We start from the raw sequence: 15,847 nt of genomic DNA on the forward strand, positions 1-15,847 counted from the left end.
TTAAAGTTATGCATCAAACATGATTCAAGACTTCTTTCTTAAAACTTCACTTTTCCAGGTAATCGGGCTGCAACTTTCTTTGCTTCTTGATCCAAAATAGAAAAACCCAGAGGGTTGTCTTTCTTTCATGACAAATCTACAAGAGAACTTTATTTACTCCAAGTTAAAGGGTAAAAAATATTCAGTTACATGACCAGTTTCTTCCATGTTTTTTTTTCTAGAAACCTCATCATCATGTAAGCCCTCTCTCCTCTGCAAGCTGTTTTTCTGTATTTAATGCAACGTGAGCTTCATTAGAACCTGAAAACAAACACAGCCTGATAAATAATAATCCTGAGAACTAACCTGTACATCTTCTTCCTCCTCCAGGAGATCTGGCCCCTCACCTCGGCCGTCCTCTGCTGGGCGTCTTCCTGCAGGGAACCAGAGATCCGGATCAGACGGTCCGAGCCAGCAGCCTGTCCAACCTGGGAGAACTGTGTCAGAGGATGGACTACAGTCTGGGACTGCTGGCTCAGGAGGTGAGGCTTCCTTTAACAGTAAATAATCACCTAATGAGAGTTAAAGACATGGAAAGGATGTCTTTATAAAGGTAACAGAGCTGCTTTTAACTCTGTTTTTACCATAAAATCTGAGTGTGTTGCACCTGTAAACAGCAGAATGAGTAAAAACCAGGTTACTTTAATTATTAATGGAATGATTCTGGAGCTCCATCTGTTTGTGTTTAACAACTGATGAGACAAAATCCAAACTTCTGAACACAGAAAACAGCTTCCAGCTTCACAGGATGTAAATTAGATCAGAATAAAAGTGTAGCAACAAAGTAAAAAGCAGTTAAAACGCTTCCAGGTGCAGGACCATATCAGGCAAGAGGATTAAAAAAAATACTGATCAGGTTCAGAGAAAATGAGTTTACAAAATGAGCATTATTAAAGCTCAAGTGATGTAAAACAAATGATAATAGTAGGGCATGTTATCACAGAGTTTACAGAAGTCTACAAGTCCAAGGAAGCAACAAAATACATGTTAAAGTACTTGTTTGTTAAAATCTTTGATCAACAGATGTCCAGTTTACTGCATCTGTAGTTAGAGTTTTAATAGCTGCTCTAAATCAGTCGTCAGAGCAGCTATTCGGATAGTTAAGGTACAAATATTTGTCAGAATAGTTATAGAAAGTGGATGAATATGATCAGTCTGCCTGTTTTTTTTGCATCATATTTATGACACATCACCTTGTATTAGCCCTTCAATAGAATGAATTAAAAACATTTAATTCTTTGAACCCCAAACCTGCCAGTGGGCACAAAAACTTCTCAAAAAAAAATCACCAAAATGACATTTGTCAGCCAAAACTGTGAAAGAAATATCAGCTTTGACTAGTCGTGTGTGAAGCACAGTTCTGTTGAAGCCTGAAATTGTGATATTTTAGCAAAATCACTTTAATTTACATTAAAAAGAATCTCCAATAAGGCATTTGCACCAGGTCCTGTAAAAAAAAAAAAACTTTCAAAATCTGTGCTGCTCAGAAAATCAAACGTATAAAATAAAGTCAGCATGGCTCAGAAACAGTGAACAGAGGAGAGAGTTGTTGGAGATACATTCAGCATGGAGAAACATCTTCCTACTGAGGATGAACAGAGACTGAAAACTGGACTAAAAAATGTCAGAAATGATAAAAATCTTGTCCATAATGACTCAAACTGTCATTTTAAACACTTTTTGATTCATTTCTAACAAGTTTTAAGTAATTTTGGACACTTTTCGGTTCATTTTAGGCTATTTTTGAATAGTTTTAGGCTAGTTTTGTTAGGTTGGTCACATTTCAAATTATTTTGTAAAATTTTAGCCTGAGAGGAAAATCAAAGCTACTGGATGAATAAATAATGCAGCATGGCTCAGAAACAGTGAACAGAGGAGAGAGTTGTTGGAGAGACATTCAGCATGGAGAAACATCTTTCTGCAGAGGATGAGCAAAGACCCAAACTGGACTAAAGCGTGTCGAAAATGATAAAAATCTTGTTCAAAATGACTCAAACTGTCATTTTGAGTCGTTTCACGTAATTTTGAACAGTTTTCGGTTCATTTTAGACCATTTTTGAGTAATTTTGGGCCTAGTTTTGTGTTATTTTGGCCACATTTCTGATTATTTTGTACAGTTTTAGCTTGAAAGGAAAATCAAAGCTGCAGATAAAAATGTGATGGATGCATAAAACAATCAGAACCTGTTTGGAGTTCAGAGGGTTAACTAACAGAGGTTTTAATGAAGCCACTAAAGCAGGTTTGATTGGACATTCAGGGTGGTGGAGGAGCTGCTTTCAGACGTGTTGGACGTCGCGTGGGCCGCTGGAACTCGCTGACTTTGATCTGAGTCGGTAAAAACGCCTTTTCTCAGTCACACATGTTGGGTTGGAGCTGCAGCGGTCAGCGGTTCGACCAAAGCTGCTGCTCTGTGCGACTTAGTGTTTGGCTGCAGCATGAATGAGCGCCACTGTGAGCCGCAGGAACAGCATGCTTATTCATCAACCTGCACACTTTACCACACTGACCGGCTGTGTTAGCCCAGTCCAGCCAATCACGTCCATCGATCCGGCTCTGAGCTCAGCAGTGGAGCTCTGACAGACGTGTGTCCTGTTAAACACACTCGGTACATTAGCAGCTCTGTAGCACCCTGTGATGAAGCAACATTTGCCTTTTAAAGTGTTGTTTTTATGCTGCCAGGCTTCTGTATCCGTGCTACTGGAAAGCAGACTAGATGTTTCTTTTTCCATTTTGCTGTCCTGAATCGCTGTAAATATCAGTGCTTGTGTTGTCTTTTTTTGTACAGTTGAGTTCCTGTCTGACGGCTCTGATAAAGACAGAAAAAGAAGCAGAGGTGAGGAGAGCCGCCGTCCACGTTATCGCCCAGCTGCTACGAGGCCTCAGCGACAAAACCACTCAGGTACAGACTCTCAACTGAACCCAAACACACCAGAACATCCACTTTACATCCTGCATTTTGGTTCTTTTATAGACTTATTATAAGTCTAGTGGAAAAGTGACAAAATCTGCAAAATGTTTGGCTGCATCTACTCCTCAGTTAGGTGCTTTTGGTAGCCGTCCATGATACTGCCACCACCATGCTTGATGGTAGATATGCTGGCCTACAAAGGCAAGGCACAAAACCAAAGAAGTCTCAGATCAGTCATGGAACACTGGACTCTTGAAATGCCTCAAACTATTTTAGAAATTATCACCTGAATTAGGTACTTTTGGTTTCCATCTACAAGTTTCTGGTTGTATCTTTGACCATCCTCTGGACAGAATTGGTGAAGTTCAACTACATTTGTTGGCTTTCTGACAGACTTTTTTCTTCAAACTTTGGGGAGTCCAGTCTAGAACCTTCACTCTATCCTGATGGAACCATTTCTTTACCACGTCTGATGTGTGTTTGGGCTCATTGTCTTGTTGAAACATCCAACTGTGTCTCAGATCAACCTTCTGCTGATGGTTTTAGGTTTTCCTGAAGAATGTGGAGGTAATCCTCCTTCTTCATGATTCCGTTTACTTTGTGTAAAGCTCCAGTTCCACAGAGCATGATACTGCCACCACCATGCTTGATGGTAGATATGACGGCCCACAAAGGCAAGGCAGAAAACCAGGGTATCTACATGTCTTAAAGTCTCGGATTGGTCGTAAAGCATTAGATTCAGTTTCTTCAAATGCCTTGGAAGATATTTTATTGATTCCAATATATTTTAATTGTATTAAACTCATCAAAAAATATTTTACAGACATTCACAGTCATTAGATCATTAAAAATGATCATCAGTCATTAAAATATGTATATTAAGGATAAAAAAAATACTGTTATTTTACATATTTCCCCTGTTTTGTTAAATTCCACATATTTAGTAAAATCAGAATTAAAGGTCTCCGTTACAAGTTGAGTGTAAATATAAAACAGCCTAAAACTGTCCATAGTAACCACATCCAAATTCTGTGTTTTTACAAATAGTAACTGGTTCTTTTAGTGTTTTACCTTAAAATTACACCATTTTACTGGATTTAAATGAGCTAAAAATATCATTATTTTACAGATATTTGCTGGAAAAACTACTGCTCTCTGCCTTTTGTAATAATGAATTGAATTAATGAATGTTCTTGATTTCTATAAAACCTTCCCTTGAAGTAACAAAGAGCTTAATGAAGGAGACCAGAGTTTAAATCCATTTATACCCCCATCCAAAGGTAAAATTCTACAAAGTGTTTTGAAACGAGGATAAATTCCAGAGATGAAATAAATGAACAAAAACTAGGTGACCCTGTGCCTTTTTAGAGGTTTTCATGAAGGCCTCAGGAGCTGAACTTGGGCTTCAGGTCAACAATGACCTTCAGGTGAAGCCAAATCAATCACGGACTCTTTGTTTTCCCTGTCAGCGTTACAAAGAACACGACGGCTGTTTCTGAACGGCTCGTAATTTTCCATCAGCTGCTCTCACAGGCTTCAGGTTTGGAGGCTGAAAGTTTCCTCATGGGCTGCTTTTCCATCAACAGGACCGGGGTTAAAAGGTGACAGTGGTCAGTTTGGACGTTGGCTTAAACGAGGAGCATTTGGACTTTGAGGCAGTCGGACTCTTGTTTTCTGCTGCTGTTGAGGCTGAATCAGGTGTTTCTGAAAGTGATGGGTTGTTGTTGTTCTAGTCTCTAATCCACTCACCTCCCCTGTGGTCATCGCTGCGATTACAGGCTAACCTTAACCTTCTCGGTGTTGGGATTCAGTCCGAACATGGTGTTTAGAGCTGCACCAGGTTTCTCTTTCTCACAGCTCCACATTCCTGAATCCGTGTTGTTCTTAGATAGTCGACGGTTAATCTCATCGCAGCTCTCTGGCCTCTGAAAGTGGAAACGTTGATGCAGGAACGTCGGGCTTCTCACTGGAAACACATTTAAACTGTTAAACCCATCATGACGTCGCTGTGTGAGGACCAAACTAATAAATAAAACCGTCATCTTTGATTTAATTTACACTGAAGTAACATTAAAATCAGTAAATGAGTCGCTGAGGTTTAGCCCAGTGGAAACACACCTACGTGTAGAGACAGAGCTGCATCGGGCAAAGTTAAGGACGAAAAAGTTCAATTCCAAGCAATTTTTTTTTCTTTTTGTCATGTTTTTCCTCAGTGTGGGTTCAGTTTTCACAATATGAAGTCCTGCGCAACCATGAAGACAGAATAAAGACATGTCTTCTGTGCAGAATGACGCAATTAAAAAGCCGTAAATCATTAAAAAAGAAAAAATTATAGTCGAGTTGTTTTTGATTATTTGTATGTACAGCATATTCCCATGTTCCCCAGTGACTGTTTGATTTTTCATTTACAAAAATAAACACAAACCCAACGAGAATCTGCACGTAGAGCATTTTTAAGTAGGGATAGACAGATATGGATTTTAAAATTTTTTTTCCCCCATAACCCTTAGCCGATGGCCGATTTTCTTGAGCCAATATTTGGGGCCGATACTGTCTTTGCTCCTTCAGTTCAAATTAAAAAAAAATGACACAATGATAACAAATATTACAGGTCACAACATTTATTGAACAGTAAAATATTCAACAGCTTTGTTCAACTTTACCACACGTACTTTCAAATGAACAAAAGTGTTTGGTGTCTATAAAATAAAACAAATATTTAGGCATCATTAAAACAATTCATGCCAGGGAAAAATAAATCAGTGAACCCACACATGTATCGGCCGATACAAGTAAAAAAACTCAAACATCGGCCCGATATATCGGCCGGCCGATGTATCGGTCTATCCTTATTTTTAAGTGCAGACAAAATGTTAAAAAAGCTGAATAACATCAGTTTTCTGGTATTTCACTCATGGCTGGTTCAAGGACCGTTGGAAGTCTATCTGTATTTACAGTTCTCTTGTTGGTAAATTGTGGATTTTTGGTGATTTTTTATTTTTTATTTTTTGGGGTGGGGGGGTTAAAATTTATATTGCCAAACCTGCCTGATTGTTTTTACTTTCAGAGTTAATAAAGGTATTGATAAATATTCAGAATTTGTGTAACTGACAAGTTTCTGGTGCCAGCGACTTGTTTAGTCGAGTGTTGCACACATCTGACACACATTAGATTTGTTTGTTTGTACTGGAGAATGAATAAATGGACTCTAATCTTTGCTGCAGGGGTATTTGTTTGATGAATGTTAACTTTTTGTCACACTAAATTGTGAAACTGTCAGCTACGGTAGGTCAGAGTGGTTGAACTGACCTGTTGTTCAAACAAAAGGAAAAATGGGATTTGAAAGGTTGGAATATTTTTAGATTTTTCAGCAAGAAAACTGACAGAAGAAAGACATAAAGAGAAAGAAGAGGATTGTAGGAAGGAAAGGAATCCATCGCGTTGTTTATGAGGAGCTTCAGTTTCTTCCCTCTTCTTGCCAACCTTCAAGTATAAATGTTCTGCTGGGAAATTAGCACCAAATTCTGTGAAAATGTGAAACTGATTGGCAGATTTCAGACATGATATTCAGATTTACTCTGGAGTGTCTGTCAGCTGCAGGTAGTCGGCGTTTTACGAAGCTGGACGTGACTCTGAGACCTTTCCACGACTACAGATGTTGACGTCCAGCTGCTGGTCCCAGTCCAGGTCCTGTCATTACCAGCAGCTGTACTGGTTAATGACACCCCGAATGTGGGAACACAAAGGACGACCGGAGAACAAAAAGATGAGAGGTTCTGTAGCAGGAAGTGAATACGACGACGTAAAGACTTCAGGATAAACATGTGGACGATCAGAGCCACATCTGGTTTCATGTTCTGCTGTAGTGAAGAAAACCCTTAGTGTTCACCGGACTGTTTGATGAACTTCTTGTTCCGTTACTCTCTTTAAATACTCCAGAACTAAAAACATGTTTCCGATCTCAACCCGTCTTTATAAACCAAACTTTAAAGTTAAATTCCAGTCACACATTTCTGTTCGTTCTTTTAGTTCATCAGTTCTTAGTTCAAGCTCTGAACCTCATTGGATTTGAAACATTGCCAACATTACATCGTTTATCAGCCAGAGTCTGCAAAAATGGAGAATTCTTGAGTTTTTATTTGCAACTTCCCAACTTTCCTTGAACCTGTCATGTGTCACATACAGTTTCATTGGGAAAACTACCGAAATCTGAGCTTAAAATCGTGATGTTTCATCAAAATGTTGTTAAAATTCCAACAGATTCTGTACCACTGCAAAACCAGGACTGAGTCAGCTGTAACCAACTTTCCGGTGGTCCTTGAACTAATCATGTGTGACTTTATTTGGAAAACTGAACCAAATCTAAACTTAAACATCAAGATAATTCATCAAAATAACTCGCTTCTACAGCTGACAAAATCTCTCCAAAAATAAAGCATTAGCACTAAGTTCTGTAGAAAACAAAAACATTATGAGACCCGTGGCAAAACTGATGCTCCATCAGCTGAGACCAAAAGTAAAAAAATCAGAGTTTTTAGGTTGAACTGCAGGCAGTGTTTCCAGAGAGAGACTGAGAGGAAAATCAAAGCTACTGGATGAATAAATAAATGCAGCATGGCTCAGAAACAGTGAACAGAGGAGAGAGTTGTTGGAGATACATTCAGCATGGAGAAACATCTTTCTATGACGATGAGCAGAGACTCGAAACTGGACTAAAATGTGTTTGAAATGACTGAAATTGTCCATAATGACTCATTTCAAACACATTTTGAGTCATTTCAAACAGGTTTCAAGTAATTTTGAACAGTTTTTGGTTCATCTTTGAGTAACTTTGGGCAAGTTTTATATTAATTTGGTCACATTTTATGTTATTTTGGACAATTTTTACATCATTTTGAACAATTTTAGACTTGGAGGGAAAAAACCTACTGGATCAAAAAATAAAAGCAGCATGGCTCAGAAACAGTGAACTGAGGAACAAGTTGTTGGAGATACATTCAGCATGGAGAAACATCTTCCTACAGCATAGTAGAGTTTGGAAACATGGCAACAGTTAAATATCTAAAGCATGTATATTTGACAGCGCTTAAAGAAATGTTGTACATGCTGAATCAAGTGAGTAGTCAAATATATTCATCTTATTTTATTGTTTTTCTGTGATTTAGGCCATTAAATCTGTCATTTTCTTCATTCTCTCTCCTTCCTCATGGTTGTTCTGTTTCCATGGAGCTGCAGGACTTTAGACTGCAGAGAAAACTGAGTCCAGCGTGAAGAAAAATGTGACAGCAGCAATAAAACAGCAGAAAGTTCAGCAGGTTAATAACGAAGGTGTTCCTTTCCAAAGTGACTGGCAGGATTTTCCCAACATTATTACTACCTGAGTAGAAGAACTTAAGTGGAAGTGAAGGGGAAAAACTCTGCAGACGGTTCTTTAAAGTTCTGGAGAGAACCGATACCGACCCAGATATTGGTGTGGATCGTCTTATACTAGAAAACTGTAGAATTGCAGCTTGAATGTGGAGATTGAAGATTGATTATGGGCTGTTTGAAGCCTTAATATTGAACAGTAGCAGCCCACTGTTTGTTCTAAGCCTCTCTACCGTGTGTCTGTAGGTTCTCAGTGAAGTTCTGTTGGACCTGTACCGGGCCCTGAAGCTGGTGCTTCGCTCAGACCCAGACGAGGTGGCGGTTCTTCACGCTCAGCTGGCCCTGGAGGAGCTGGACGACGTGATGAGGAGGTTCATCTTCCCCGAGCAGAAGCTGGAGAAGAAGATCGTTGTCCTGCCGTAGAACTCCTCCTGGTGTCGGTTCTGCTTCCTTGTAAAGTGGATTTTATATTCTGGAGTTTTCATCCGTCTGTTAGATCCTGAAGAAGCAACAAAAACCAAACCACCAACAAACTGTTGACAAAATAAAGTTTTAAACACCAATTTGTCCTGGATTTGTGTCAGAATATGCAAAATATGCAGGTTTAGTGATAGAAAAAAGACAATTAAGAGGTAAGAATGATCAGAATCAACCAATATTTCCAAAGAAACATCTTATTTTGTAGGATTTTTATCTCACAGTTTGGGTACAATCATGCCTTTTTTTGGTCACTTTTTTAGATTTGAGCTTATTTTGATGTGTTCTTTTAGAAAATACACATTGTTTATTTTACTCATTTTTTCTGTTTGCATCTGTAGATTTCAATTGTCCACATATTCTGATTCTACCAGAAACTTGGACTTCAATTGCACTTATATTCACCCAAATTTCCAATTTTACTCCTTCCTATATTCGTAAGGTATTTCTAAAAATGTAGAGAAATTAGATTTTTTTTCAACAGTATTTCCTAAGTTATTGGAATCTCCTCTAGAAAAACCTTTCATTGTAATCTTTCACCAAAATTAAACCGTGAATTTTCATGCTGGTTTTAGTTAAGATTTTTCTAATGGAAAATAATTTAAATTAGGGCAATATTTAGAGATATAATGCCTCTTTAAAATATTTAAACATAAAGTTGCAGAAGGCTTGTAATCCAAAAACTAATTGACGTGTTGGAAGCAACCAGTTGGGGAAGTTTCATGCTGATATCTTTGAGTTTAAATTGCCCATCAGTAGTTGGTGTACATCCAGAAAATGTTTGTGTGACGTCTTCTGTAACAGCTGAGGACACAAAAACCCAGCAGTGTATTGTCGTAAATGTCGGATCCAACATTTTTGAAGCTTGAATTACCTAAAACCCAACATTTTTCTTTTCCTCTGCTGCTTTAATTCTGTTTCTAGTGAGTTTTTAAACCTGTTTTCGATGAAATGGATTCACCTTTTAACAAAATGCATCTATTTTATTATCACACGTGCCTCCGATTTCTTCCTGTTTATACAAATTTGATTGAAAGTCTCCAGTTTTCATATGTGCTTGTATTAGATTGAGGCAAATCATGAATCTTCAGAGGAACAAAGAGAAAATGTAAAGTAGAAACTCTTAAATCAGTCCACAAGATCAGATTTATTTGTGTGTAAAATGTAAAAACACTCCAGGAGTTATTTGTCATGCATAATGTTGTTCTTGGATATTTCAGTTCGTAACAGATTTTTGGGGGGTTTCCACCAGCTGTTAGACTGGATGTTGGTGACGTGATTCTCTACACAAACTGAAAACCTTGGAAAGTTTTTCAGTTCTGGATGCAAAATGACAGAAATAGGACAATGTAGGGAAAAGCATTGTGTCATCCTGGAAAGTCATTAGCGAACTGTCAGATCTCTGCAGCAGCTGAAATGATGGTGTGGAACCAAGAATGAGGTTGGACTGGCAATGAGAGGATCTGGGCTGAAAGACTCCAAAACACATGAAAGATGTGGGCCTTAAATGCACCACAGATCCTGACATCTTGGTCATGGAAAAGTTGTCTTTGGATCTTTAGACATCTCAGTTAAGGTCTTACAGGTAAAGTCTGTGATTCTGGAGAAAGATTGTTCGTTAAATTGGCATATTTGGATAAAGATTCCGACTCCCTTTGGTGGACCTCTAGGGGGCATTGTATTGGAAAAATAGAAAGATACTTGAAATTTAAAAAGTAAGTCATGAAAGTTGCAGTTTGTAGGGCTGGATCCGAATATTCGTTCGCTATCCAGATATTAATTTTGGTATCCGAATACCCCCCCCCCAATAAACATATACACATATGTCTATGTGATCACCCCCTCCTCCTCCCAGACTAAAATATTCGGAACTCGTCTCTTCCCTTCGCCTTCAGCCCTCTTCGGCTCATCCCATCGTGTTCGGCTCATCTCGGCTCATCCATTCGTGTTTGTTACCACCACCCGAATGGCCGGGTGGCTGCCGACTCTGACATCACGCTTCACTTCCTTGCATAAACACGACAAGATTCCGAAGACCTCCGCTGTTTGGGAATTCTTCAGTTTAACTGAAGACAAAACGAAGGCAAAATTTGGACCTGGGAAACCAGACGAACGGATCCGAATATTCGGCCGTCTTCATCACAAGCCCTACGCCCGTTGGACGTTACGGGGTGGAACGAATATTCGGATATTGGTCTTTAATAGGGCCCGAATATTCGGAGGCCAGAAACAACTATTCGGGCCAGCCCTAGCAGTTTGTCTTAAGTCCGTTGAAGGCCAGTGTTGTAGTTAGCTAAAAGTTGCAATAAGCAGGGATGAGAATTTTCCGCGGATCCGCGGAATTCCGCGGATTTTATCATTGCCAGGGTCATTCTTGTGAATCGTCTAAATTCGAGGAGAAAATTTTTTTGGGAGGTGAGGTATGTTTATGGTCGGCGAGTTGTAATATCGAACGGCTGCTAATATCCACCGCGCTGAATGCTAGCTGCCACTCAGTGAGAGCAGTCATGTACAGTACTGTATTCCAATCACCATGAAGTGTAGAGTCCAGGGATGGGAATTTTCCACGGATCTGCTGACTTCCGCTGATTTCATTTCAAGTTTGAACACTTTATTGTCGCTGATACTCCCGCGAGATGGTAACGACGTTAACGATAGCTTGTTAACGACGATTGTAAACGGCCCAGCGATTGGAAGTCGCTGTGCTGCCGCCGCCGCCGCACACATATCTCTTCCGCCCCCCCCCCCCCGTCAACAACTTTCCGCTGGAATCAGAACTTGCTGATCCCATCCCTGAATAAGCGGCCGAAATGTGCTTTTAAATGGTAGCTGTAGTAAAACTAACCTCACCAAACTGGCTAAAACGTCACTGCTAGTGTTAAGTAACATTCAGTTTAACATCAAACACCTTCAGAAATTTTTGGATGTTGGAACTCATCAGATAAGAAGGTTCCACGTCTACAGTACCAACTTTTTGTCTCTAAATGTGTAATTTCTTTAAAAACGCTGGAACCCAGGTTTGAGTCTACATCTTTATGTCTTTGAAAGCACGTCGGAGAGTAGTGGATGACATGATTTCTCCTTTGGCACACTGACCCCAACCTGAAGTGGAAACCAGACAATAGCCGTCCTGGTTTAAGTAAACGGGGTCAGACGGAGTCCAGCGGGGTTTGAACAGAGTCAAGCTCAAGGCTGACGGAGAGCAATGAGACATTCTTTCTTTTGTTCCATCCGTTGGGCTAAAGTTGAGCGGAGCATGAGGTCTGACCTTCACGACTCTTCCTGTGTGGACACACAGCAGACAAACACTAGAACCTGCAGCGGTGTTTGCAGTCCGTGGATGTTTCCCTCAGCGTGGAGTCGAGGTATCACCGAGGATTCAGACCTCCACAGCACCGACGACAAACCAAGAGGCTGAAAACACGCCTGTGTTTACTCTGGAGGTCGTGTACTTTCCATTTGTTTGTCACATAAAATGAAACTGCGATTATCAATCAGTCATCAACTACTCCATTATAATCCAGCTGTTTTGCTCGTCAGTTGGACCATTTTTGAAGAAAAGAGTTCTCTGATTCCAGCTTCTTAAATGTGAATGTTTTCAGGTTTCTTTCCTCTTTTATGACTGTAAACTGAATATCTTTGGTTGCAGACAAAACATGACATTTGTGGATGTCGTCTTGGGCTTTGGATCGACACTTTTTAAGTTAGATTCAACTTTTACTTAATTTGTGTTCATTAAGCATAAGAGCAAAGAGAGATATAATACAAGAAAAATATCCACCAAGACACAAATTGATTGCAAATATTGAGTAGAAGTCTAAATTCTGTGGTTCCAGCATCTGTGACTATTTTCTGGTTTATTTCCTCCTCTATGTCATTAAAGTGAATATCTTTGACATTTCAGGAAGTTGTCTTCGGCTTTGGGCAGCACTGACTGACATATTTTAAGTTAAATTTAACTTTGATTCTATTTTTGCTCATTAAGAATAACAGCAAAGATCAAAAGGTGAAACAAAAATGAGATCTAGTAAAACAATAAAGAAAAATGAGCCCAAGAAGTGGCAAAACAAGCACAAGACAAACAAAATGAAGCTGAATAGCCACAAAGACACCGGAGCTGCAATGATTAATCGATTAATCAACTTATAAATTATTCACCAACTACTATAATAATTGCTTAATCAGTTTGTGCAATTAAAAAAACTAAATTCTCTGATTCCAACCTCTTAAATATGACTTTGGCAAGCGTTAATTGAATTTTTTCCCCATTTTCTGACATTGACAGACAATGTGTTGATTAATTGAGAAACTAACATTCTGTCTTTGTGTTTCGTTGTTGAGATACAGCTGAGGAGCGAACAAAAAGAGGACATTAACCAATAAATGCTGCCTTGATTTGACACTTTAATAAGACATAGAAAGTACATTCTGCAGGCAGATATCTGTATGAACAGTTACTGTTTAAGGTCACAGTTTATTTCCTCGTTCCTGATAAACTTGTATTGAATAATTATCACATCAAGTGTGTTTTCTGCAGCTTACAAATCACAGTGAAGCCTGTTTGAGGCTCTCAGATCCCTGCTTGGTGGGTTTCACATGAATTCATTCAACTGCAGCACATCCTTTCCAAAGTTTTCAAATGTTAGTGAATGAGGAATTGTGGAGCTGTTTCGGTCCGGCTGCTGTGAGATGCTATAAATAGAGAATTAAATCAGAGTTTACCCACACTTTGCCTGAACAGTTACAACTCTTTGTATGAGAAGAGACACCAGAGCTAGAAGCTTTAGACACTAACTCACTTTAATAGAGCACTATTAGCATCCTGAATGTTCAGATTCTCCTCAGCTGATTGAAATGAATCACTGATTCTATAAAGCTACAGCAATCCAAACTGATTTGGCTTATTCTCAAGAATACTTTTTTCATCACATTTACCTTTTGCTGTATACAGAGCCAATACATTTAGTGACTTCAGCTCACTGAACACGAACATCCGCAGACGTTTCAAATCCGACAAACCAATGCTTTAAATACGATCTCATTTCATGTATCCAATTAAAAATTAAATTTAGTTCAACAATAAATGTTGGCACTTTCAAGAGCTTAATGTATGAGTGTACTACAACATAGATAAGAAACCCCAAAACTACTGAAACAGTGAAAAGAAAAAGCTTAAAATAATAGTTAACCTAAAATAATAGATGGTGAAAACTGATCAATGTAATAGCTAACGTAATAGCTTACTGCTAGTAATATGTAGATTAAAGTGAAAGCTAAAGTAGGGAATTAAATGGTAATTGTAGTCTCGAATTTCTCTCAAGATTAATAAAGTATCTATCTATCTATCTATCTATCTATCTATCTATCTATCTATCTATCTATCATTCGCTAAAACTAAAAATTTCTGAAAATAAGGGATTAAATGGTTAAAAATGAGCAGTTAGCTAAAAATAATTGCTAGCCAAAAGTAATAGTGAAAACTAATGGACTATATAGCTGAAAATAATATTTAACTTAAAGTGATAGTTAGCTTAAATAGTTAGCTTAGTAACTGGTTTGATAGTAAAAACTAAAAGGAAGTGAACAGTAATGGATTTATCGTGAACCAAAACTAGTAAATGTTTAGCTAAAAGTGAAATACTTTGCTTTAGCTAATGAATACTTTGCCAAGAGTAATGGATTACATGTTAGCTAAGAGTAGTAGGCGTAATAATTAGCGTAATGAAATAGCTCAACAGAATACTTAAGTAAAAACAAAGAAATAAAAAGTAATGGTTAGCGAAAGGTAATGGAATAGTTAAAATATAATACTAAATTTTAAAGTCACACAGTCATCTTAAAATAATTGATTCAGAAGCTAAAAATAACAGTTAGCTAAAAGTAGCATTCTGCTAAAAACAATAGCTAAAAGAACAGGATTATATCGTTAGCTAAGAATTAGTAAAATTAAGGGATTAAATTGTTAGCGTAAAGTAATACTCAGCTAAAAATAATAGATTATAATGAGGAGTCTGAAGTAAAAAAAACAATGTTTAGTGAAAAAATAATAAAGATTTTTGCTAAAAGAAATGGTATAGATTTAGCTAAAAGGGAATTATGTCAAGTTAGTGAAAACTAAGAGATTAAATAGTTAGCATTTAGCTATAGATAACAGTTAGCTAAAACTAATGGGCAACAGCTGAAAAATACAGTCATGTTTGTATTTTTCAAGTAATCAATACTTTGCTGAAAGTAATAGAATAAATATTTAACAAATAGTAATGATGTGATTTGCCAGAAGTGATACATGTATAGCTAAAAGTGAGTAATATTTTGCTAAAAGTAATAAATAGGTTAAAATATTGGATAGAACGGTAAGTTGAAAGTAATTTAGATACATAGTACAGATGTGTTTGTCCTCTGATGTGTTATTGAGATAATTATCTTCTGGTCAGACAAATAAAGGATTCAGGATCTCTGGAGACACTCGATGAGTCCCTGAAAAACATTTCTGCCTCCAGCTACAGATACTCATTAAAGTCAAGGTCAAGATGGCGGCCGAGCCTCCGGTCAGACAAAGGTTTGTTTGAATTTGAGCTGACTCTGTCTTTTTAATGGATACGACGTTATACAGGTTTCACCAGTAAGCTTATTTTCTGCAACAGCAGAGAGCTCAGAAATGATAAATGGAATATTAATGTTAAATTGGATCAGAGATTTTAATCCACTCAGCACTTTGAACAAGGTCACTGATACACTGAAACAGCCGTGTGGTTTCTAACATGCCAACACACAGGAAGACATACACATGGTAGTTTTAACAGCAGAATCTGAGGTTTATTTGGAAGAAAACTTATTTATATTCCAATTTGACCATTATTATCAAGTCAAACATGTGATAAATACTGTTACTGATAGATTTTGCCTAAAAAAACATGTAAGTAACATGGCGGGAAACATCAGTCTAAACAAAAACATACATGAAAGCTCTTAAATTACCCATCTACCATGACAATTTTATTTTTACTAGCTAAAAGTGACAGTTACCTAAAAGTAATAGTTAGCTAGAAGTGCTAG

The 15,847-nt window shown here is 38.0% G+C and overlaps 1 protein-coding gene across 1 annotated transcript in view; it reads left to right on the plus strand.

Annotated features, from left to right (window-relative positions):
• tango6 (transport and golgi organization 6 homolog (Drosophila)) overlaps positions 1 to 8,877 on the plus strand; it is a 32,651-nt gene extending 23,774 nt beyond the window's left edge. The window contains exons 16-18 of the mRNA XM_022209518.2: positions 370 to 521; positions 2,825 to 2,938; positions 8,561 to 8,877. Of these exons, the coding sequence (XP_022065210.2) occupies positions 370 to 521; positions 2,825 to 2,938; positions 8,561 to 8,737 (443 nt within the window). The 3' untranslated portion in view covers positions 8,738 to 8,877. The remainder of the gene's footprint in view (positions 1 to 369; positions 522 to 2,824; positions 2,939 to 8,560) is intronic.
• The last annotated feature ends 6,970 nt before the right edge of the window (positions 8,878 to 15,847 follow it).

Source organism: Acanthochromis polyacanthus, chromosome 8 (genome assembly GCF_021347895.1).
Source record: "Acanthochromis polyacanthus isolate Apoly-LR-REF ecotype Palm Island chromosome 8, KAUST_Apoly_ChrSc, whole genome shotgun sequence".
Lineage (NCBI taxonomy): Eukaryota > Metazoa > Chordata > Actinopteri > Pomacentridae > Acanthochromis > Acanthochromis polyacanthus.